The sequence below is a fragment of the Centruroides vittatus genome, unplaced genomic scaffold (assembly GCF_030686945.1).
Source record: "Centruroides vittatus isolate TY-2023 unplaced genomic scaffold, ASM3068694v2 scaffold_1444, whole genome shotgun sequence".
Classification (NCBI taxonomy): domain Eukaryota; kingdom Metazoa; phylum Arthropoda; class Arachnida; order Scorpiones; family Buthidae; genus Centruroides; species Centruroides vittatus.
This window is the reverse complement of record NW_027122679.1, coordinates 856009-881742: the sequence shown is the minus strand read 5'-3', so window position 1 is coordinate 881742 and position 25734 is coordinate 856009. Positions and strand designations below refer to the sequence as shown.

At 31.2% G+C, this 25734-nt stretch overlaps 2 protein-coding genes and 1 pseudogene across 3 annotated transcripts in view; 2 read left to right on the top strand and 1 right to left on the bottom strand.

Moving 5' to 3' along the window:
• Nucleotides 1–4010: 4010 nt before the first annotated feature.
• Nucleotides 4011–21302, bottom strand: mRpL45 (mitochondrial ribosomal protein L45). Its single transcript, XM_067284796.1, has 8 exons — nt 21163–21302; nt 18244–18348; nt 18025–18169; nt 12070–12134; nt 6593–6744; nt 4617–4665; nt 4391–4540; nt 4011–4312 (listed from the first exon to the last, which is right to left on the bottom strand). The coding sequence occupies exons 1-8, from the start codon at nt 21238–21240 to the stop codon at nt 4043–4045; spliced, it is 1014 nt and encodes a 337-aa protein (XP_067140897.1). The 5' UTR covers nt 21241–21302; the 3' UTR covers nt 4011–4042.
• LOC136987126 (uncharacterized) lies at nt 15974–17095 on the top strand (annotated as a pseudogene).
• Nucleotides 21303–21429: 127 nt separating the features above from the next.
• kra (basic leucine zipper and W2 domain-containing protein kra) overlaps nt 21430–25734 on the top strand; it is a 62772-nt gene continuing 58467 nt past the window's right edge. Inside the window, exon 1 of one of the 2 annotated variants that reach the window (XM_067284754.1) lies at nt 21430–21581. The gene's annotated coding sequence lies outside the window, so the exon portion shown is untranslated. Of the gene's footprint in view, nt 21582–22261; nt 22401–25734 lie in introns of those variants that run through there. The other variant, XM_067284756.1, reaches the window with a different exon arrangement.

Here is a 25734-nt window from a genome sequence, read left to right as displayed (position 1 = left end):
TATCACCACTTTTATTGTTCTATTGAATAATTGATAAATACTAGTCGCACGACTTTCACTTCTTCCCAGAATCAAATGTCATATGTTGACAGTCACAATACTTTCACTTGTTTGCAGAAAACCATTAATAACCTCTTGGATGGTCTTGTTACTTCCAATAAGGAAGCATATCTCACAAGTCAGCCACTCCACTGTATCAATCGAATTATTTTCTACTTGTGTATGTGTTTGTAAATCGAAACCACTCGACCGGTCTCCAAATTCTTGGAGACTGGTCGAGTGGTTTCGGAGGAGTTTAAATCCAACGACATTTATGAGGTTTTCTTGCTCTGCTCAATATTAAACATAGTCATTGTTAGGAAAATAAAATCCTTCATGGGATACATAAAACCAAATACAATTTCTTACCTCTAAATGAATTAATGGACTTGCTTTAAAAAAAGAGCTTCTGTTTATCGAGCCCATTATAGATTTGGCCAGACTACAATGTGGCGGCCGGGTAGCGAAGGACAGGCCCGACATATCCGGATGGACTGCCCTCGAAAACTTCGTGGCTTTCTCGATCTGTCTGGTATGACACGGGCACGTGTACTATGTTGGATCACTGTTTGACAAATGCGATGGATTGATGGTAGTATCATTTGTCTTGCCAAATGACTGTTTTGTATCTTTTGTTACCCACTTTATTCATTTTAAATGCTATTGTAATTTGAAAAATGTGAATTGGGACTGCATAACAATTTGTACTATTTTTGAATTCGATATTAAAAGTTTTGATAAAAATTGATAATTAAATTGGCTGCAAAATTATCGATTATTGAAAACTAATTTTATTGGTACATTGCATACCGAATGTCAAGGCATAGCCTCAGTTTAGAGGCAGCCTTACATAAAGGGGAAAAAGGTGATGCCTAGGCCCTCACAAACTTGGTAGTATATTTCAGTATTTAAATAATCAAATTGGTAATTATTGAAAATATAATTGTACCAGTATCTGTTACATCTACTGAACGATCATTTTCGGTGTTAAAATTGATCAAGACCTACCGCCAATCAACAACTTATCACGAGAGACTTACTTCACTTTTGATCCTGTCCATTGAGATTGCTGCATAATTAGACTTTTCCTGTGATTAAATTCGGCACTCTTAAAAGTAGGAGACCAGTTTTGTCAATGGATTTTTGTACACCTAATGAATCTCCCCATTTCATTGTAAAATTATCATACACCTAATTAAATCTACCCTAGACCTCTGTTGCTCTTTTAATGACTGTCATAAATCCTAGGACAGTCACTGTCCTAAAGCGAAATAATATTAATTTTAAAAATTGTTTGTTTGTTTGTTAAGTTATGGCAATGCAACACTCGGGCAATCTGCCTAGGGGGATGCCTTCCGGGAGGTCTTTTAAGGGAAACTGGCCCCTATTGAGGCATTACAGACCTGGAGAAAACCCGGAAAACTTCACGTGGCCAGCCCGTCCGAGCGAGGCGCGAACCCACGACTGAACTACCAGTATTCATGGTACAAAGATTACTTGGTCACTGGTAGGCCCTTTAAAAAAATTAAACTTGCCACTCACTTGAAATTTATTTTAACTAATGTTTGATATATTTCTTTTTTCGATAAATTAACATTTAAAAAATTTGGGACCTCTGTATGATGGAACTTTCGAGCATCGCTATCAGTGGCCTTTCTCACACAATTCATAGTCTATAAATTAATATATAGTAATTAATGAACCAACCAAAATTGAGCTTCATAACCTTGTTCTTGATACAAACCAATTAATGCCATAATGATTATGGCATAATCAATCAAAAAATCAATTTACAAAAATTCAAAATCTTTTCTACAGATGTTAGATAATTTATTTTTTGTGCTTTTGAATCATTTGTATTTTGCTGTTTTGACACATTAAAATACATAATTTGTTAATGTTTCACTGTTCCATCATTAAAAAATTTCCAAATAATTCTTTATTTTGTTGAAACAAAAATAATCTAAATTTTTGGTTTCCATTCAAACAGACGGTGTACAGAAAATGTAATTACATAGTTGGTTCTTTGAACACAACTTATTTGTGCTAAAACCCACAAAGCAAGTTGTATCCATGCAGTTGACTACTACTATCTTGAACACCCAAACATTGCTTCGGTGGTCAAGATAGTCAATAGTTTTGTTTTAGTCTGAACTGCTGATGAACATGTCTGTATTTAACAAGCATTATCATATTACAAATAATACAGTGATGATAAAATGAATACAGAGTGGAACAATATTGAATACTACATCTAAACTGATGAACACATAAGCGTATACAATTGTCAATCAAAACAATTGTAAATGTTAGTATTGTCTGAAATAATGTATTTTAATGCTTGCAATGTGTGATATTATATAACCAACTTAAGAGTCATGTATGGCTGGTGAGAAACATCCAGCCATTCATATTTTAAATAAAATGTGTAAGTAATATCATTGAATTCTTGTAAAAATTATTAAAATACTAGCAGGTAGGCCCGGCGTTGCTCGGGCAAAAGTAACGAAAGCAAACATTAAGATTATTACGTTTCAGATTATTACAGTCCAAAAGAAAAAGAGTAATTTCATCAACAAACTAAATATTTCTAAAGAAAGGTCGAATTTGAAAATCGAATATTCTAATATTGTTCGATTTTCACCGAACGTTCTAAAGAAGAAAGGTCGAAAAAAAACCGAACTAATCTGTTTAAATTTGAAAATCGAATATATTCTAACATATTACTCTTTTTCTTTTTTTTTCCTCCAGCGCCCGTAAATCTTGCACGTCGCTTCCTCTTGTTCTCCATTGTTACTTAACACTTTGGTACTTAAATTTGGTACTGTGTGTACCGAATTTCAACTTTCAACTCCTAACCGTTTTAGCGAAGATTAAGATTATTACGTTATAGTCAGTATTACTTTTCACAGAATGCAAGAATTGGGTTCCCCTGTTTCCAGACTAATTAGAGAATTTTTAGGTGGGTCTAAAAATATTTTGATTTCCTGCAAAAACAAAAAAAACTGCATCTGCGTCTTGCACGTCACTTTCTCTTAACACTTCCATCATTGATGGAACTGTTAAGACTTAATCCTGTCCCTCTCTCCCATGGGGAGGAATTTTGAAAAATCCCTTCTTAGTGTGCGTTCTCGTGACGTACCCTAACTGTGTACCAAATTTCAACTCCTAACCGTTTGGGCTCTGCACTGGTTATTATTATTATTATTACTATCAACTTGTCTCGATTATATATATATAGATGAAAGAATGAATAGAATGGTTATATCTAATATATTTATGTCTAAGTAAGCAGTAAATAGCCTTTTGATGCCATCAACAACACAATGCAACATTAATTACCCATTCATAATGTTTAATGTCTTATTTCACATTTTAATATATGTATGTATAGAATATAAACATACACAAACATACTTCTGTATATATTGATATATGCACCTTCAAGAGCACACTTAGGAGCTTGATATTAGTAAGAATCAGAAAAAAATAGGATAGTAGAATTCTACTATTCTTTCCTTGCCAACATTTTTTTTTACTATTACCCTGTGGGCACTAAGAGCACCGTTTTTTAGGCATATTGTGGATTTGGCTGAGCTCACAATGAGATAGTTGCAAAGTGTTGGGAAGTGGCCCCAACAAATCTGGGACAGACCACCCTTGAAAAATTCTCAAGGTTTTTATATATAAACTTAACTGTTACATCTGGCCTACCCTTGCCACACGTTAAATCTAAGGACTTAAGCATGCTCTTGAAGTGGCATTTAGCTGGCCAATTCCCATTATATAATAAAATTTTTTTAATTTTAAAAGATAATTTTAAAAATTTATTTTAATTATCATGTACAAATAATATCACTAGTACTATCAGTGGTATCTTTGTTTTCTAATTTAATACTTTGCTCATTAAGATGGCAAAATATATAATTTTATATATATATATATAATTATATTATGATGTCAAGTCCAAATTGTTTCCTATTCAATACAAACATACTTTATTTTAATTACAGACTGTCTCACTTACAGTTTCAGTTCGATTTGGAGTTATAATTTTCTTGTAAACATTTGATTTCTGTTCATTTGGTTTTCTAATAGTTCTCAAAGCCGGCTCTTTGGGAGGCAGCCAGTTGGGAATTATTTTTCCGTGGATCCTCCACAAACCATACTGATTCGAAAGATGCTTCTCGTATACCACGTATTCCAGTACGTCTTTTAGCAAATGTTCACCACCATACAACAGACGCCCAAAACGATCGTAAACTGCTAAAGTCTAGAAATGACACAAGGAAAAGACTATCAAATTTTCAAAACTTATAACACCTAAGAAGATAAATCTAATATAACTTACTTGCTGAGTATGGAATCGAACTGTCAGTTGAGCAAACATATTTTCTTTTGTGATTAGATCCATGCATCGAATGTGGACAACCCTTGGAGGTTCTAGTGACTGAACGAACTTCCAACGGATGGTCTTGTTTTCTACATGGTGCATCATTTCCTACAAAATAAATGATTTTTCTGTAAGAAATAAGCAATATCAGAAACATACTACTACTTTTTAAAATAAGTCATACCGGGTAACACTTTTCGGTGACTAACTCGTGTAGTTTATCTTCATCTTTCCTAAATTGTTAAAAATATATATGTTATGGACAAAGTGATTAATTGGGCATTATTCATAATGACCAAAAAGAATGTGCAGTGTGATAAATATTGATTAAATTATCAAATTGGCCGATCATTATGAATACTGCTAGCTCCTATTCGGGCAAAGTGATAATAATAAGTTGAGGAGTGATCATTCGACATACGCTAGCCAATCGGCACTCAGTTCCACGTGTGTATCGTGTTTAGTACCTAATTTTAAATTTGATTTAAAAAAAACTCCACTTATTTCATTTAGAAATATTTATTTTTTGTGAATTATTTCAAAGTACTATTAACTGATATTCTTCTGGTAACTTAGAAGTAACTTTCATTTTTGACTCTCACTTTTTCTGCTATTAACTCATTTAATCAGTTGTTGAAGAGATTATTCATATCACTTAATGATTCCTCCATGATCGTTACTTTTGTCAAAGAAGAAAGATTAACTACTGGTCACATAAATTTAAAATTTGGTACTAAATGCAATATGCATGTGCAACTAAGATGTAAGTTCTGATTGGCTAGCATATGTCGGATGATCACTCCTCAACGTATTATTATCACTTTGCCCAACCAGGTGGTAGCAGTATTCATAATGATTGGTCAATTTGATAAATGATTGAAATTTATTACAATGCCCGATTTTGTTGGTCATTACTCATAATGCCCGTATTAATCACTTTGTCCATAACATATATAATAAATATTAAAATTTAAATTGACTGTTATAAAAATATATTAGACATAAAAAAACATTAAAATTTTTAGTGTTTCATTGTAATTATTGAGAAATGCTTAAATTATATTATTTTGGAAACCAATTTTGACACAGTTTTGATAATTAAAAGTATTCAAGATTTTTATAACCATCTAATATACATTTTTAGAATTCATGCATTTTTGTAATTTATAAGTCATATTCGTTTGGAAAACTGGTCTGTCGAAGAAATCCGCTTCAGACCAGAAAGTGAAACACTTCGCGACAACTTGGCTGAACACGCAAGGACAGGATTTTCGAACTCATCACACGAAGTGACGAGTACCTAAACCGATATGGAGACTATGTCGAAAAATAACCTAATGTTTGTACTATCAGTTGGCTGTATTGGTTGTGAAATAAAATGTACTCTTTCCACTACAGGCTTTGTAACCTTAGTTTTTGATCATCCCTCATAAATTCTGTAAATCATATCTTCCAAATTTTTTCTTAAGAGCTATATTTTCATCAATTTATGTGGGATGATCTGCGCATTCATTATAGTAATTTATTGAATGTTTATATCAATGTTTAATTTTTTATCTGTCTTTTTTTTCTTTTGATGCTTTCTGCCTTGTGAGAACAAAAAAACCTTTTCTTGCACCCATCATGGGTTCAACAAGACCCACGACGGGGTCAAATTGGGTGAGGAGGAACAGGATGGACTACCCACAAAAATTTCTGGGCTTGCTCATCCAGATTCGACCTGGGACCCCAATGCAGAGACTGATGCTAGACCACTGTTCAGGTGTCTAACTTTTAATCTATGATGGGTTCTTTTAATTTAAAAATCCTTTAATTTTTTAAAGCATTTTTATGAAGCATTTTTAATTTCTGTAAAAAATTACAGAAATTTTTAATTTAAAATTATAATAATTCTGAAATTGATGTTTTACTTTTGTACTTTATGTTTTAATTTAAAGATAGGGACAACAAATCCTAAAATTGTTTCCAATTTATAAAATTTGATTTCTTGTTTCTGCTATTTCTTAGCTCATTAAATTTCAATCATAAAGAAAATTTATTTAATAGGACATATTTAAAGTTGAAAATTCTATTGATTTTAATTGAAAATATGCAGATAAATCCATAAGATAATCTATTATTTATTTAGCAGGTATTCAATAAAGAAATAACAAACATTACTCTGCCAGAGCCTTGTGAGCTTCTACATAAATTTCCTGAGCCTTGTCGGCAAACTGCGGAATGTCGAAATCATATTCAAATTTGTGCAACTTCCGAAGTTCCAACAGCGACTTTCCTTTCTTACTGAGCTGCTCCATCTTTTGTTTAGCACCCTACATCAAATATAACACAAATATAATTTGTATATTTAAAACATAAAAATTAATCAACTGTATAAAATAGACATCTATATAATTTATCTAAAACTTCAAAAGTAAAGTTATAATATTTAGTATATGTCAGTTTGCAAGATTACGATAAAAAGCTCTTCTAATATTTTCTAATTTTATACGTTACATATTAAGTTAATCTACTACCTGATGTACCGATCAAAATGTGTTTTGATGGGTACATCAGGTAGTAAACTAACTTTTGAACTTAGGAAAAAACATTATGCTAAAGGTATAAATTTCATTGTGAGGAATGTAATTAGGTTTGTACCACAAGTGATAAACTAAATTATTGGTATTTGAGTGAAAACACTGATTAAATAGTAATGACACCAAAGCTGATTTTAGCCGGTTGCGCATCATTATTTAGATCACAGGTTCTTAATAATTAAACTGTTTTATTAATTTACTATTTCCAAACTGGAAGTAATGGAACATAAAGTGGAACATAAATGTGTTTTGATGTTTTCAATGGTGGATTGATCTGCAGGCAGTGACATCACAGATTTGTTTGCTAAAATGAACTTTTTATGGTCATTCAAAAGAAATTTGTGGGCTTTCTTGAATTCTTCTATAAAATATGACAGAATGGGTTCATAAGAAAGTAGAGTATATAAATAAACAGAACGATAAATTCCCAAAAAAGTTGAGAGAAAAAGAAAACAAAATTTGGTGATACTGCAAATCAAAACATAAATGTGTCTAAAAGGCTTCTCATACATACAATACTGCCGTAAACAAACAGACAGACAAATAAAATTTCCCTTCTATTTATAAGATTATCATGAACACTAGAAATCATTAAACAATTTCTGATTTTAGAAATAATCATATAAATGATTTTGATCTACAGGTACTCACACAAGAATATTTTAGATTTTAATTGTTAACCTAAAGCAGGGATGGGCAACTTGCAGCCCGCGTCACATAAAATATGAATAAATATATCAATTTCCCAGCTTAAGGAAGTATGCAGCAAAAATTCAAACATTATTTTCTACAACTTATGTATGTGAATAGTTTTTCCACAATAAATTTAGTAAAAATTAAAACAAGAAACTGGCTAACAGACACATCGAATCTAATTCAAAACTAGCAGTGACTAATACGTAACCAAATATTTCTGATATATTACGTTTACATCTGTGCCAGAAGTTAAGTTAAGTATACTTATGATAATTTATAATTATATATGAATAAAGAATTGTGATTTACCAATATTTCCTCCCTCTTTTTTCCTGTATGCGGTCCGCGTCAATTCAAAAGATTTGAAACGAGGGCCTTACATAGAAAAATATCGCCCATCCCTGATCTAAAGGACATTCTAAACTAGGAAAATTTCAGATTTTATTTACCATTTAGTACAGACAAAAAAATAAAGATTCATCACACAATTAATAATAATTTCTTAAAATTTCTTTCAGTGATTTCTATACTTGATCTGATTGAACCACTTTAATTTTGCCATGTTTGATATATTTTAGTTCTATCTTCCTAGCAATTCATGGTAAAATCACTCAATTCAATTCAATTCAATTCAAAAATCATTGTTAATCTTGTATTAAAGTGAGAAGGTTTGCTTTGTACAGTGAACATGCTAACATGCATAAAACATTAATTCATGGTTTAACATTTAAATAAACAGAAAACAGACAAGAAAGGTTTGTTTTCAGAAATGATTTTGATGATATAATCAAAACTGGTGGAAAGCACCACTACACAATAGTTCAATAGTTCAAAGTTTTGATTGTTGGCTGATGTATGAAACTGGTGTACAAAAAGTAATTTAGGGGTATCAAAGTACGAGGGCTATTTTTTAAATAAGGCCCGTTTGTGAATGAAAGTGAGAATAATGCGCAATCACGGCAGTAAGCATGCGCTTCTGCTCCGAGCAAGCTTGGCGCGCGTTTTGACGCCATTTGCAGCCATATCGTCTGTCTGTATGCCGAGCTATAGAAGTTTAAAATGTTTAAGAAAATTGAGTCCCCTGCCGACTGTGAGATACGATCCGTTATTCGATTCTTGAGTGCAAGAAACTTGGCAGCAGAGGAAATTCACCGTCAGATTTGTGAAGTTTGCGGTGATAATGCTATGAGTGACAGTAAAGTTCGAAAATGGGTAAAAATGTTCAAGGATGGGCGAGTTAATGTGCACGATGAACCACGCCCTAGCAGACCTCCTCTGATTTCTGAAGATTTGGTTCATGACGTGGATAACAAAATTCGAGAAGACCGACGATTCACGATTTCAACGTTATCAATTGAATTTCCACAGATTTCAAGATCACTTTTGTATACCATTGTTTCGGAGAAACTGAATTATCAAAAATTGTGTTCTCCCTGGGTTCCAAGATTGCTTTCTGATGATCACAAAACAAAAAGATTGGACAGTGCTTTATCGTTTTTGACTCAATACGATCATCCACACAGTCCAGACCTTGCACCCAGTGATTTTCACTTGTTTTGATACTTAAAGGAGTTCCTTTGTGGTCAACGGTTCAACGACGATGAAGAAGTGAAAACTGCATTCATAGATTGGGCTTCTTCACAGGCGGCAGATTTCTTTGAAGTCAGAATTCAAAAAATTGTTGAGCGGTATGACAAATCTTTAAACAAAAATGGAAATTATGTAGAAAAGTAGATAAAAGTATGTAGAATATGGAAAAATATATATATTTTAATGATATTTACAGTATTTTTCTTCTTATTAAAAAAGGACCTTATTTAAAAAATAGCCTTTGTATTATATACATAAGAGTGAGTTATCTGAAAGTGGAAAACTTCCATACTCTAATTCGTCATTCTTTTTACATGATTAGAGTTTAGTACACTATGAAAATTTAACACATCAGATTTATAAATACTTTGTATATGAATTCATTGCATGGCTGCCTAATTTACATTTATGTAACATGAAGTGACAGTTGAAATAATTATACAAAATGTTTTTTATCCCAACATCTTAACAGATACAGGAAATCCTCATTAGTATGAAATTCAAAAGATAAAATAATTGCAACTTTGAATTATCTGAGATTTAAATATGACAAATGCCATGCAACTGATGTAATTTATTAAGCAAATAGAAAATTCAAGGGATGAAAAATTATTTCATCTCTTTGAACTGTCACTTCATGTCACATAATTCTCCTTTACTTCTAATAATACAACTATTGAACTATTGTGTAGTGGTGCTTTCCACCAGTTTTGATTATATCATCAAAATCATTTCTGAAAACAAACCTTTCTTGTCTGTTTTCTGTTTATTTAAATGTTAAACCATGAATTAATGTTTTATGCATGTTAGCATGTTCACTGTACAAAGCAAACCTTCTCACTTTAATACAAGAATAACAATCAGATTTTATAATTTTCTTTTTTGGCTTTCTGGAAATAGATTGAGCATATGTCTTAGCTTTCTGAAAGCAGATTGTATAGATCTAGGCTACTACATTCAGGAGACTTACTACTTACTAACTTGTACAATCTACTTATTAACTTGTAGCTAAATCTTGCAATCCCAGAAACCAGCTTTATTTTATGAAATAAGAGAAAAAAAGAGTAGTCTATCGTAAGATGGCACCTGAAAATGTATTACTGTAAAAATAAAGCCATATTGACCCAATTACAGTTATTCTTGGTCTATTGTTCTCTTAGAGCATGGAGGCACTTTAATCTAAATGAACCAGTTAACACACACATATCACAGCTTAGACAGAATTTTCACTTGGAATTTCGAAGCAGCCATAATTTAAACTAATTGCACTCCTTAATGTGTAAATCTCTGGCCAAGACAAAAACACAATTACAAACTAAAGCGATTTCGAACTATCTGAGTTCAAATTAATGAGGATTTCCTGTATAATTTAATAAATGAGAATAGGTTAAATAACAAAATGAGAATAAATGAGAATACAATAATAATTAAGAATAAATGAGAATACAAGAGAATAGATTAAAAACCAAATGGATATTGTTGGCCCTGGCATTTTCCTTGAAGTTGCATAAGATAAAGAGTTATAAGTCACTGTTCTAAAATTAGATGCATTTGTTGTTTTATTCCTAGACTGATGTAAGAACTTTTTAATTAGGCCCCTGATGACCCCTTGATTGTTTCCATTCTCTGCTTCGGTAGTGTAGCTTAATTCCTGTTTTCTACTGTTAAGGTCTGAAGAGTGCATAAAAGTTCTCTTAACCAGTGCTCTGAACCCAGGTATTTTAAAGGAGTATAGGTTGTGCAAATGAGCTGGAATAAATATACAATTGTCTGTTGGCTTATGATGAACCAACGTGAAGACATGCCGGCCCTTGATAATGATGTCAACATTTAAAAAGTGTATGCTTGGTGAGTGTTCCTATTATAGGTTTAGACTGAGATCAGAGGTGTTGTCGTTGAAAGTACTGTGGAAAAGGTGCATGTTTTGTTTACTTTTCCACACTATTAATATGTCATTGACATACCTCAAAAATAAAACTGATGTTGTGTTCAAAAACTGGAATGTTTTCATTTTTAATTTGTCTAACAAGTTTGCACAAGGTTCCTGAAAGGGAGCTCTCCTGTCTTGCAAATAAATATTATCTTCAATTTGCAAATTTTTGCAGTAAAATATTTTGACATACAACACAAAACTGAATCACAAAGCACGCTTCGGGAAAAACAGCAGAATGTTGAGTTCCTTTGCACCACACAACTAGCGATGTCATACAGCAAGTGGATGTTGAGAACTGAAGGCAGTTTTCATGCAATGCCAACCAAGTTTCCAGATTGGGACAGAAAATTGACTGACAGAAAATTTTGGGGAATTTTTTGGTGTGACATTTTTACTTTAATCTTTTTACAGTAGACTAAAACATAAAAATTTTCACACGACAGAACATGTGAAATACAGTTTAAGCATTGTAATCAAATTTGTTATTTGGAATTATTCATTAAAAAATTATTCAAAAATGATCCCTATTTCTAAGTGACAGCTTTCCAGACTCAAACCGATAAGGCTACTAGCATCTTCATTAATTAATAAGTAAAACTGATGGCAATAAATAATTTGAAGTAACAAAAAAAAAAAAAAAAAAAATTAAAAATTGGTGAAATGGTTGGCAATTTTTTAAAATTTTTTTACCAGAGCAACTCCTAGTAAGTTAATATCTTCAATAAATAGAAGATAAAAATGTTAATACTATTGTTATTGATGTTTATTTTATATTAAGGGGTTAGTGTTTTTATTTTATCACTAGAAATATTTTCATTAAATTAATTCACCAAACATACCTCTTTTGAAACAATAGATACTTTCCCATCACCTTCGGGCGGTATATACGGATCAGCTAATTCGCCTATAAAATTGGGTCGACTTTAGTTTCTTCATTTAATATATATTAAAACTAATTATGTAAAGTTAATTAGTACATCAACATTAACAAACAACAACATAATAATAATGATAAATCTTCCAATGGTTATTATTTTGTTAGAATATACAATGCAATTCCTACATTTATATACTATTGGGTTAATGTGAGCCTAGGTATACAGAATGGCGACCGTCGACAATAACCTAAACGCACCTATATTTAAACTTTTTTAAAATGTAAATTTGCTACTTACTTTTTTCCCTGCTTTTGGTTACTTTTCCTAATTTTGGAACAGAAATGAAAAATAAAAAAGTCATCATACTACCTATAAATTCAATCGATGCATGGACGAAGTGAATTACGAGATTCTATATATCAGTGGTTCAAACAAAATTTGCCTGTATTGTACATAAATTTTACTCCTCTTAAGAACTGCAGCTCTTACGATTCACATCTCTTGCCTTTTCATCTACGATAGGCAGCGTCTCCATAGAGGGTGGCACCTGCGATCCACGGCCACCTAGCTTCCATGTGTCATTCACATTGTCTTTCGGGTCGGAAATCACTATTACATATCCTTGGTTGTGACAAATTTACACGTTTAACACACATTTACACACCATAAACACATATTTAAACCATGTTTAAACACATTTAAACACATTTACACACTTTAAACACACATTTGAACCACATATAAATCCTTTACAAAATTTTTACCTCCCTTACACAATGTTAAAACACCTTTAATACACTTTTATGACATTTAACATGCATTAAACACATTAAGGACACGTTTAACATGTTAATTACCATTGACAAACTTTTCTCCTCAATAACTTTAGACTTCGAGTAAATTGTACAAACTGTAAAAAAACACAGACACTTTTAAAAAAATTAACAACGTGCATAATCCGTCTACATCGTAACCAAAATTCGAAATTCACATTATTCCTCATGTTTCCTGAACGGAATTTTTTGATGGATATTTGCATACGAAGGCATCATTACTATCAGCGCCATCTACATTTCTTTTCTAAAAACACTTGCCATCGAGGTTACCGGAAACACCGCCATTTTGTGTACCTAGGCTCACATTAACCTACTATTGCTTCAACAGACTTCTGCAACAAAGAAATTTAATATAACTGCTAAATGTTCAATTTGGGCATCCAAATTATACAAGGTGTCCAAAAAGTTAAGGTGCAGTGGAAAAGTTTAAGTACAGTTTTAATAAAAGTGAAATTTTACATATGATATTGCAGTTTTTCCTATGGCATATGCTGAAATGTACCACAGACTCCAAAATCCAAGGCTCGTGAAGTCCAGAGATTTAGTGGGCCAGATTCCACAAGCGATTATGTGATCTCCTGTGAGCAAACAAATTTTGTAAAAAAGCATAGTCTGAAAACCAGAATGTCTGTGAGCAAACAGTATTGCCATCTACGGTAAAGTGGAAATGTGGGAAGTATGACTTATGGGTCTTGTGTACAATGCCATATGTATAATTTTAATGTCATTAGAAATTTCTAACTGCACACTAACTTTCGGACAAATTATATATGTTTTATAGCTATGTTTTATTTAGTAATTTTCATCGAAGCAGAAAAAGCAAAAGTATTCTTGAAACTAATTTATCTGAATGTATGCAAAGTTAATGCTTATTCCAGCTGTATGTAATGAAATGAAAGTAGTTTGATATCCAAGATTGAAAATGTTAGAAAATATAGATTTTGGGATGTTTTCTTTTTCCATTCAATTCATTTGTAAGGTAAGAAAACAGAACTTTATTATTCTAACTTTAATGATACTTCAAAAAATGGTTCTTTTCAGTTTGATTGCCAAAAAGTAAGAACAATTATCAAAAGTACTAGCCAGCAGATTTTATTTTTGCATTTTGTAACTCATAATTAAAAGACTTATCATCTAAAGATATAAAATTTTTTGTCTGTTTTGCTGATTAATTTTGATGTGGTGTCAAGCTGAACTTTTGGCTTGACTCACTAGGGACTTCCTGTTTCTAGAGCACTATGCCTAATGGGTGCCATGTCATAAGGTCTTTTATATGTTTTATTTGTTTTTTTACTGATAAAATTATCTTTTACACTTTTATTACATTGTAAGTGAATCAACTTTTTGATTTTATTTTAATTTATATTTATTTATACCAAATACAAAATGAATAATTAATTTTATTTACTATTACTATTATCATATCCATGAGTAAAAGTGTATAAAAATTAGTTTAGAATGGAAAAACATGTTTGATATCATATGCAGTTATTTATTTTATTATTATTCTAATGACTTCTTATCATTTGATATTTGTATATAAATTTAAATTTTGCAAATAACTGCTGTTACACAATAAATATATTGTAAACAGAAATTTGCAAAAAAAAAAGTGGTTATGAATACCATAAGTTAAAGGAAGAAAAGACAATGAAGCAGGACACATTCACAACAAAAGTTCCATTGTTAAAGTTTTTCAAAAAGTGAAAATGAATCTAGTATGAGTGTCATTTCAAATCAGGAAAAGGAAAAAGAAAATGAACATACAAAAGGAAACTAGGAAAAAATAAATTCAAGAAGCCAGTCAGTGTGCCAAGAATTTTGATTTAGAAGACAATGAAAATGTAAACAAAAATATTGATTACTATAATAATCCTGCAAAATGGAGTGATTTTTCAGTTAAAATACAATAATAAATAAATACACAGCAGTGCCGTTGATGATACAAGATGTTTTATAGCAAACTACACAACTTATGAGTTTAGAAGCTTAAACAGCGCTATCCCCAGCTCTGGTATGTTGAGTGTTGGGGAGTTGCACGGCGACATCGATGCAATGAAAAGGAATTTCTGTATGAACAGTGTTCTTCGGTCTCCACAGCATTTTAGAAGTGAAGTTTGTGACCGAAGCATATCAAATTTATCCCCTATGACTTTTTTAGCCATTTCTGTTGTACACCCGTTATGTACAACATCTTAGGTAGAGCATTCTAGCAGTTAGTCCAATATTTAAGAGTTTTGATCAAGTTATTGGGTTTTGTAAGGACATAGCATATATTCCAGATTTTTCAAAGAGTTAAAATACAAAAATAAATAATATAGGTGTACAAAAATACTAGCTAAAAAAGTGAGAAAATAAATTTTGTCCACTTTAGTCAGTAACTTCACTTCTAAAATGCTGTGGGGACTGAAGACACTGTTCATATGGGAATCCCTTTTAACTGCATTAATGTCACCATGCAACTCCCCCACACTTGACATACCGGAGCTGTGAATAGTGCTGTTTAAGCTTCTAAACTTGAAGTGATTTACATTATACTAAAATTTTGCAAATAATAATTAATGTGAACAAAAATCACCAATTGATATTAACAAATTAGGCTTACATGCATCAAAAGTTGCTTATAAAACTCAAAACAGATTTGCGAATTCTTCAATGTTTTACCATGTTCTGCTGAATGGTATAAAATAAAATCAAAATTGGTTATCGTACTTGAATTCAACTGGAAAATTGTTTTGTAATCTTGTAAGATATTTGGTGAATACCCAGTAGTTTCAGTGTAAGATCAGTATGAGATTTAATGATTGGAAACATGCAGACCGCATTATGCGACATGAAAATTCCATCCTTTACAAAGAAAATACCTGATTACTTGTAATTGTTTAAATAATAAACAAAAATATTTTCAAAGTTATTCTATAATGGAGACAACAAAAACTATTTACTACTAACTATATGGGTCTGGCAACACTGTTGACAGACCCATATGATTTCTGCATAGTACCAACCTTCAAATGATGTGTCAAAATTTTATGACATTCTGACAATTAGTTTACAGGTTACAGTGGTTTTAGTGACCCCAGTTTTGTAATTTTCAAAACAATGGATAAAAAAGAATTTTGTGTGTTGATTAAACATTATTTTTTGATGAGGAAAAATACTGTTGAAGCCAAACAGTGGCTTGATAAGCATTATGGAGACTCTGCACCAGGGAAATCAACTATTATTGACTAGTATGCTGAATTTAAATGCAGTCATACAAACACCAGTGATGCTGAATGCTCTGGTCGCCCAAAATCAGCAGTTATTCCGGAAAACATAAAAAAAGTCCACAAAATAGTTTTGAAAGACCGTAAAGTGAAGTTGCGTGAGATAGCTGACACCTTAAAGATATCAGAAGGTAGTGTGTTTACAATTTTACAGGAAAATTTGAGCATGCGTAAGTTTCTTTCGAAGTGGGTGCCGTGTTTGCTCACACTGGACCAAAAACAACAATGCGTCGATGATTCAGAGCACTGTTTTTTGAGCTATTCAAGCAAGATAAAAAGGATTCCTTGCATTGGTATGTGACAATGGATGAAATATGAATCCATTACTACACACCTGAATCAAAAAGATCATCAGCTGAGTGGACAGCAGCCGGTGAAAGTCGCCCAAAGCGACCAAAAACTCAAAAGTCAAGGTTATGGCATCCGTATTTTGGGACGACGCGCATGGTATTTTGTTCATCAACTATCTTGAGAAAGGTAAAACCATCAATAGCGAATATTACATGGCACTATTGGATCGATTGAGTTTAGAAATCAAGAAAAAAAACGCCCTCACGTGCAAAAGAAAAAGTGCTGTTCCACCAAGACAATGCCCCGTGTCACAAGTCAATGAAAACAATGGTGAAATTGAATGAATTATGCTTCGAATTGCTTCCTCACCCACCATACTCTCCAGATCTGACCCCCAGCAACTACTGGCTTTTTGCAGACATCAAAAAGATGCTCCAGGGAAAGAAATTTAGCTCAAATGAAGAAGTGATTGCCAAAACTGAGGCCTATTTTGAGAGCAAAGACAAATTGTTCTACAAAAAAGGCATCGAAAAGTTAAAGGAGCATTGGAATGAATGTATCACTCTCGAAGGAGAGTATGTTGATGAATAAAATCGAATTTCTAAAAAAAAATTGTTTTTCTTAGTTAGACTGGAGACTTATTGAGTGATTTGTTATATTGCTTAGGATAGTCAAAGTTCTGTTGTTACGAAAATGTTTACCCAATTAAAGTACTGGAAATGTGTCAAACTTGTCTCATTTGTGATGAATTTATTAATATTTCAGAAAATTAAAAGTAGCAAAGGTGTTTATAATGGTCTTCAAGTTTGTATAAAGTCAAAAAATAATCTTGCCATTCATGTGCTTTGTGCAGCACATTCAATAAATTTAATTGAAGAATCAGCAGTGGAAAATTGTTTCAAAGCCACAGAATTATTTCTGTTTGTTCAAAATTTGTATAATTTCTTTGCTGCTTCAACAGAAATATGGAAAATACTAAAAAGTCTTTTATTGTTGGAATGTGAGGTTTCTAAATTTTTAAGACACATGTTGGTCAGCAAATACTAAGATTGTTAATGCAACTATTAGTTACAGATACAAATATTTTAAGAATGCTCTAAAAGACAAATCTAACAATCCTACACAAAGATCTTGTGCTAAACTGGAAGCAAAGAGCTTGGAAAAGCAACTAATTTTATTGGAGACAGCTTTGATGATCATATTTTGGAATGATATTTTAAAAACTATGAATAAAATGAATACTTCCCTCCAAAAAGTTGAAACTGATATTGAATCTATAGTTCATTAGAAGGATATACACAAAAGTGCAATGTAGATAGCATTACATATAAAATTAAAGGAGTTAAAAAATCAGATGAAGATATGATAAAAGAAAGCTATTATTCTCTATAATACATTTCTTCTCTTTAAATTCAACATTAATAAAAAAAATTTTGAAACTGAAATGAATAAATACACAAAGGTCATTTGTACAAAACTTACCAAGACTTCATTAATAAATTACTAAGGAGTTTGTTTACCTGTACAACTTATAAAGATAGGCTTTTCATTCCATGGACGAGGAGGAGCTATTCCTCTTTCTTTCATTTTGGCTCGTATTTCTTCTGGTGTTAATTCCTTTTCTCTTCGTAACTCATCATAATCTGGCAATTCTAACTTCAACATCTTCATGTATAGATTTTAAACTTTTTAGATCATCAAACGAAATTCACAAATTTAAATAATGAATTTCAGCATACCTTTAGTCCTCTTTCCCTTCTGAATTTCGGATTCCAATGTTTTCCATATAGTGGATAGGAATTAACATGAAAATGTTTCTTTGTAATATTAGACAGTGCATCATTCTAAAATTGTTATCAATATATTCAAGATTACTATATATACATATTTATAATAAAAATTACAAATATTACAAGTAATAAATATGCCTTTATTATTTAAAACCCATTAAAATTACATAGTTTAATAATTTAGATATTATTTCATTAATTACTTAATGAAACTGATAGTTAATACAAAAAAATAGTAATTTTTTAAAAATTATTTAATTATATTTGTATTAATTAATTTGCTAAACTTTCTGCATCAAATTAAATTAATTTCACAATCTAAATGAAAGTGCTATCATATTAAATTCAGTTTTTCTGATTTTATATGCTATTGTATCCAGCTTTACTTGGAAAAATGATATAAGCAGAGGTAATATATTCATATAAAAATGTATATATTGAAAAAAATATATACTTATAATAGACCTGATCAAAAACAATTTTACAACAAAATTCTAGGGCAGAGGTGAGAAACCCTTGGCATGTATGCCAAATATGGCAAGCGTTTCCCACCTTTCTGGCATGTGACCCAAGACTCACCTTAAAAATAAATATCCAACATCTTTGCTGAATTGTATTTTTAACTTAATAGAATACAATTTTATTGAGTACAGTGATACTAAATAAAAATGCAATAAAGAAACAAACATCCTATTTCCCAGACATCTATATCTGCAATATACTGGCTTACAAGTTTTATCCTGTTTAGTTGTTGCATTATTAGCCAGGCAGCCAGTAATTAAGATTATTTTATATATATTTTTTTAATGTTTCTTAAAGAATTTATCAAGTTTCTATAGTGTGTGTATATGTGGATTTTTGATTATATAAAAGTTTTCCATAATATTTAAAAGACACCAAATAATATGCTTCTAAAAATTTTGGTTGATGTGTGAGAAAATTTTGCATCATAGATTTGGTAATTTTGGTGCACATACTTAAACAGTTGCCCACCTGTTCTAGGGATTCACTGACAATCTGACCAGTTGAAAATGATGATGGTAATACATTAGTACTGCATAGGGCGTAAATTATTTACTCTCGCAAATGAAATAATAATAATTCTATCAAAACTTATAAAACTAAATTTTTGGAAATGGAAAGTAGTCACGAATGCTGGAGCATAGGTGCAACGAGTAGACTTGCGAAAGGATGTCCAAAGAAGCTCGAATGGTCATATATGGGAGCATTGTTTCTTGTGCTCATGTACAGAACTTGGATATGGCAGAAGAGTCACAGAAGTCACATTACTGCTTGTAAGATGAGATATTTAAGAAGAATGTGTGGCATAACAAGGAGAGACTACTTGAGAAATAAACAAGTGCCAGAAGAATGGGGGATGAAAGAAAATATAGGAAAATCAGTCCTACGACGGTTTGGCCACATTAAAAGAATGAAAGTACCATCGAAGAGTACACATGGAAAAGGTGGATGGAAAGTGCAGTAGAGGAAGGATGAGAAAGTCTTGGTTGAAAAAACTGGATGAGTATCTGAAAGGACATAAAGGGTTGAGTCAGAAACAGAATATGAGGAAGTGTGCTAGAAGAGACACAAGTATGTCAGAAGCAAAGGAAGTGTGTCTGGACAGGACACACTTCCTTTGTGACAGGAACTTTGTGAACAGGACTTTTGTGACAGGAAGGTTTCGAGAAAGTTCCCGAAGAGATAGTTTGTAAAATTAATCGCCTTTTGCCTGCTGCTCACCCTTTTTGCATTACAATTCTGAGGACATGTACATATGGAAAGTAGTCTGTATCTCCCCAGGATTATCCTGAATATATGTACAAAGTTTCATAGAAATTGGTTTGGAAACATGCAAATTACATTAGTATAATTCCTATGTTTCGTGAACTATAGAGGGCACTGCACTTTTACAAAATGGCTACTTTATCCGGGTCGTTTGTAACTATTCAACATAAAAGTAATTATATATTACCGTCCGACATAAAGATATATGCTGTCCATAGCCATTTATTGAGAAATTTTATAAAACGAGAACAATTATTGTTAGCCGGTCAGGTCATTTTATGTAGTATTATCGAAACAAACGAGTGAGATCGTTCTATACAAAGTTTGTTTTGTGTTCAAACACCAGCTCTGACATCTGTCCCACACAAAATTATTGGAATTTTAAACTTTAAGGAGAAATCTTATAAAATTGACAACAAACTTGTTCACGTAAAGATGGATAATCGGAAAAGTTTTTGCAAATTCTTAACAGTCAAATCCATTCTCCGTCGGTTACACGTACAAGTTTCTCCGAATTCCGAATAATTGTCTTTTTACACGTGGGAATAGACGCAAACTTACATTGGGTATCCGCACGGCTTTGGAATTGCAATTTGGAATGCAACAGAAAACTTTGCTTTTCCTTTTGCTATTCGTCTTTCCTGCCGACAATACACAAGAACGATTCAAACAACCCAAATAAAACGGTTTTGTTTCTAAACACCGGAGGGTGAGCATCCGGTGAAAAATGCAAAATATTGATTCCTGTAATTTTAACGAATTGGCATGCTAAGAATAATTATTTTAATATTCTTACACGTTTCATTTAAGTAAATATCATATTAAGGCATTACCAACGTATTAAAGCTTTATTTACTAACTACCTTAGTAAGTAATTCGACAATGTGAAATTATATTCGACATACGATCTCACATACGAACCATATTTAATAAAATATATACATATATGCTTATAGTTTAACAAGTTATTTTCAAAATATTTTAACTTTCATGCAATGTTTGAAATAAAAGAAAACAATTAAACGAAATACAAGCTTTTATACATCATCGATACGTCCATTAGTTACGATTTCATCTTACCACATCAATAACACTACCACAAGCACGTGAAACACGCGAAATAGAAACATTTCCGATCAAGAAACACACACGCGACATTTTCAAAACGGTCTCTAAAACAACATATCAAACGTCACATTATAGGTGGAAACGGAGAAACATTAATTTCATCGGCCAATCAGAATAACCTTAACAACAGTAAAAACAAGGATTTTCACTAAGCGAACCTAACGTCGAAATTTAAAAGTTAAATAAATCGAAGTCGTATGGTAAAATTATTAACTTATTAATACATTTTCGCGGTATGAAAATATAAATAAATTAAAATGATAATTTTCCTCTATTAAATAATACAAGTAAATCCTCGTCTAACCTTTACACGTTGTTTGTTGCTTCGAGGAAGAATTTGGGAAAAAGAGTTTTTGGAAGATTTTTGTGGCGTAAGTTTTATATATTTTTAAAGCAGAAAATAACATTTTATTAATTAGAAAAGGTTAAGGAAGGGCTTTTGAAATCGATTTAAATTCATTATGGTGTATAATTAACGCATTTAAGATCAAAGTATCATTCTTTGTTAGGCCTAACTCAAAAGATGGCGAAAGGCAGAAGTTAAAAAAGCAAAACAAGAAAAAAAATTCGATTTTATTTCTTAATGACATTAAATCGATAATTTTCGGTTCGTAATTAAGTTGTAATTTATTTCCGGATTTATAAAATTAAAGGGAAAATCAATATCGATGTGTTGCAAATAAACGGGAAAATACTTCACAGATGGAGTGTATTGTGAAATTTTCCCTTCCTAAAATCCAAAATAACTCCTTTAAACACGAATAATTAACAATTTCTCACCAGTGTTACAATCTTTGTCATCACTCATTGTCAATTAGTAACAAAAGTTACATACGTAAAAGATGATTTTTTTTTTTGTAAATTGGGCTGATAAAATGCAAAATTTCGATTGTTTCGAAGGTTTAAAACGTTATTTTATATTAAATTTTTACTTCTATAAATAACTTATGATATGATGCCAAGCAGCCAATACTCCCATGCTATTGCACAATAGATAATGTAATTGCCAGTTGTGAAATTGGCAAGAAATACCAGCTCACAGCTTTGTTGGTTTTATATTTTATTCCGTAAATTAAGCTATGGTGAAGTGTTAACTGTTAACTTGTTTGTTAATCCCTGTACGATAAAGTCGTCGCGAGAAGAAGAGTTTACGGAAGTACTTTTAAACTCTTGCTAATAATAGAATAAAGGTAAATTTAAGTTTTGTTACAATTAGGTAACATAAATTTAAAATCTCAAACACAAAAACCTTACACACACTGTTTCTAGCAATCAAATTGGTAAGCACTAACGTTTTCGGCCGTTTTGAAAGGCCTTCGGTTTTTGTGTTTGAGATTTTAAATTAGTTCTAGCTTTGTGTGCAGAGATTAGTAACATAAATTTATAAAGGTAATAGAGAAGAGGAGATTTGTTTGTGAAATTAAGTTATCTTTGTTAATTTAGAATTACATATTCTGTTTGAATATACCAAATGTGCATGTATATTGAAAAAATAGGAGTGTAAGATAATGACTAATTTGTTAATTTTGTAGAGATGATTTTGAATTTTACAGTTTGTCTTGGTGAATTCTAACCTATGGCCCGGAGCATATTTATCTAGGCTGCGTGGCTTGTTTTATTGTTGATGTTTGAACTGGTTGGAAGCATAATTTTTCAAAAAGTGAACTAGAATTAATAGACCTTGCTGTAAATGATTTTTATAAAAACCTATTTAAAGTAGGGAATTTGTTAAATTTTACAAGTCTTTTCCAGAAGAGAATTTTAAAAGTCCTAAGAAGTTTGCTTGGGAAATATTTTTTATTTTTGCTTCTTTGTACAGTACCTATGCAAACAAATCTTTTCGAAAATGAAATGCGTAAAATTAAAATATCAAACCTGACCGTCCAATGAATATCTAAAGCAGTGGTCGGCAACCTTTCTGACCTCATGGACCACTAAACTCACGATTTTGAATCCCGCAGACCACTATCGTGAATTTTTTTAAACGATATGAAGTCTGTAATATAATAACGATCATAGAAGTTTAATTTTACTATGTTAATATGAAACTCATGTGTTTAATTATAACAAATTAATGCCAGCCTAAAGTTCATTGCTGCATGTTTGAAATAAGTTTATGGATTCTTAGCGCTTTTCCACAAAGAACGACAATCGCACTCACAATATTGTTTATTGCTCATTATTTATTGATAACAGTCGCTTCGTATTTGGTTTCAGATTCAAATAAAAACCCCCAAAGAGTGAAAAAAAGCAACTAAGCATTTTGCATTTCTTTTGTAATACTTCGTGTAACCTTCAGTTGAACAATGTCCAAATTTCTCCACGGACCACCCAAATTTTCTTGTGGACCACCAGTTTCTGACCATTGATCTAAAGGATATTTTAATACTGAATGCCACAATCTATCCCACATTTGATATCAGACATTCTTTTGAAAAAATAGTTGCAAATTTCACATTGATTTACAGTATGTTGATTATTATTTAGAAAAAAAAAATTAATGTTAAGTTTTGACTATATCAGTGGCTGGCCCCAGACTTGGCTTTTACGACTCGCTTGGCCCTTCTCGGAAAAAGGTTGGAGATCCCTGGTCTAAGAAATAAACTATCGAGTTGTAATGGTGCTAGTTTTTTGGAAATACAGTCAAACCTGTTTTTATGCGCTCTTTTTATGTGCGATTTTTATTTGTGCGATTTTTTTAATGCGAATTTTTAATTTGTGCGGTATAGTTGGCGACTAGTCTCGTGCGATTCGTCATGTCTCACGTTGACTTATTTATAGCTAAATAAACTTATTATAGCATAAATGCACTTATTATAGTAATATTATTGCATGAATATGCGAAAAATGAAATAATTTACTTTTTAAGTCAACAAAACACCACCTGGACAAAAATATGTAAAACAGACGATAGACCAGACGATGCAGTCAAGTGCTGACATCTGTTGTCAATAAATTCTATTTCGTACGGTTTTGAGTTATTTTCTATGTGAGACTTTTTTATGCGGTCCCTGTTGACCGCATAAAAAAATATTTTTTAATTGTGTTCGCGAAAACTATTATTTTACAGCCATTCGTGAAGTTTCGTGAGATTTTTTTTATGCGTTTTTTTTAATGCGGTCCCTATCCCTCGCATAAAAACAGGTTTGACTGTATAACAGTACAAGAAATTGTTTTTTAGTATTATTAACATTATCACTGTATTAATATTTTCTCTGTGTATCATTGAGTCTTTTTGTGTTTTTTTTTTAATGTCTTTATGCTTAAACAAAATGGAGATTTATGTGTAGTGAATAAATTAGCAACTGAAATGTATCCTGCACTCTAAGAAACTATAACCGGTGTGATACGAAAAAAACAAAGAATTCTTATCACCACAAATGTTTTCAAACTGCTGGGAATTCTTCTTCAGGTGTGAGACTGAATTACTCCATCAGAATAAATTAACATCTTCAAATTTCCAGAAAAATCTATTTAATGTATTGTTTTTGGCCATTGCGTAATGTCTTCCTTCAGGTACAGTCAATAGGAACATCGTTTAAAATATAGAATGTCATTATATGTAAAGAACAACAAAAATTACAACAAAATATCATTTTGTTGTAATTTTTGGACAAAATCATTAGTTTATGTTAAATTAAACAGCTGGAAATTTGGTGCTAATTTATTTTGATTCTGAAGTGATAAGGAAATAACTTTTAATTATTGTTATGATATTTGTTTTTTTGTTATTAGGTTTTATATAAAATAAACTAAATAATGATTATCTTTTGTTAAATATACCTTAGGAAGTATTAAAGAATTCTAACTTCAAAATGTGAAGTGTTTGATTTACAGTTGTATTTTTTATTGTATTATTATGATCCTTTGTTTTAGTAGAATAGTTATGAATCATTCATATGACCAAAAAGTGCAAAGAATTTAATTTCTACTAGTTAGCTATGATGATGATAATCAAAAATACAGCTGTTGACTATTTGGAAAAATGGAAATAGCATAGTGAATTTGAAGTGTTATTTACAAAAACTTTAAGAATTTTTTATTTATATAAAATCATATTAAAGAAAAATTCTCACATTGAAAAAGTCAAATTATATTAGCTTCTATTTAAATGCTTATACAACTACATTTTATTTTGACTTTTTAAGATTTATGTCCTAATGATGAAATGTATAGTTTTAAACAATTTTTTAATGAAAATAATTATATATAATGTTAATTGTTCAGATAAAAATTGAGTATTGTTTATTAATTAAGAAATTGAACTTTGAAATGTATGTGAATTATAACAACATAAGAGTAGATTTATTTTCATTTGTAATTATTTGATGATTATTATTATTTAGTCTCTTAAAGGCTCGTTTAAATTTATTGTAATCTTGATTAAATATTTTGTGTTAGTATATGTTGTAATTACTCAATTATCCAATGTATATATCTTAATAGATAATTATTTATTGTAATCTTGATTAAATATTTATCTGCTTTAAAATGTTTAAAATTTATAAATTTAGTATAAATTGT

What these genes read in the sequence shown, in the direction of transcription:
- mRpL45 (XM_067284796.1), bottom strand. Translation starts at nt 21,240, where the DNA reads ATGTCGCGTGTGTGTTTCTTGATCGGAAATGTTTCTATTTCGCGTGTT. An exon ending in GCTCACAAGGCTCTGGCAGA is followed by an intron (nt 4,666 to 6,592) that starts GTAATGTTTGTT and finishes TTAACAATTTAG; the next exon opens with GAAAGATGAAGATAAACTAC. An exon ending in TCACCGAAAAGTGTTACCCG is followed by an intron (nt 4,541 to 4,616) that starts GTATGACTTATT and finishes TTTATTTTGTAG; the next exon opens with GAAATGATGCACCATGTAGA.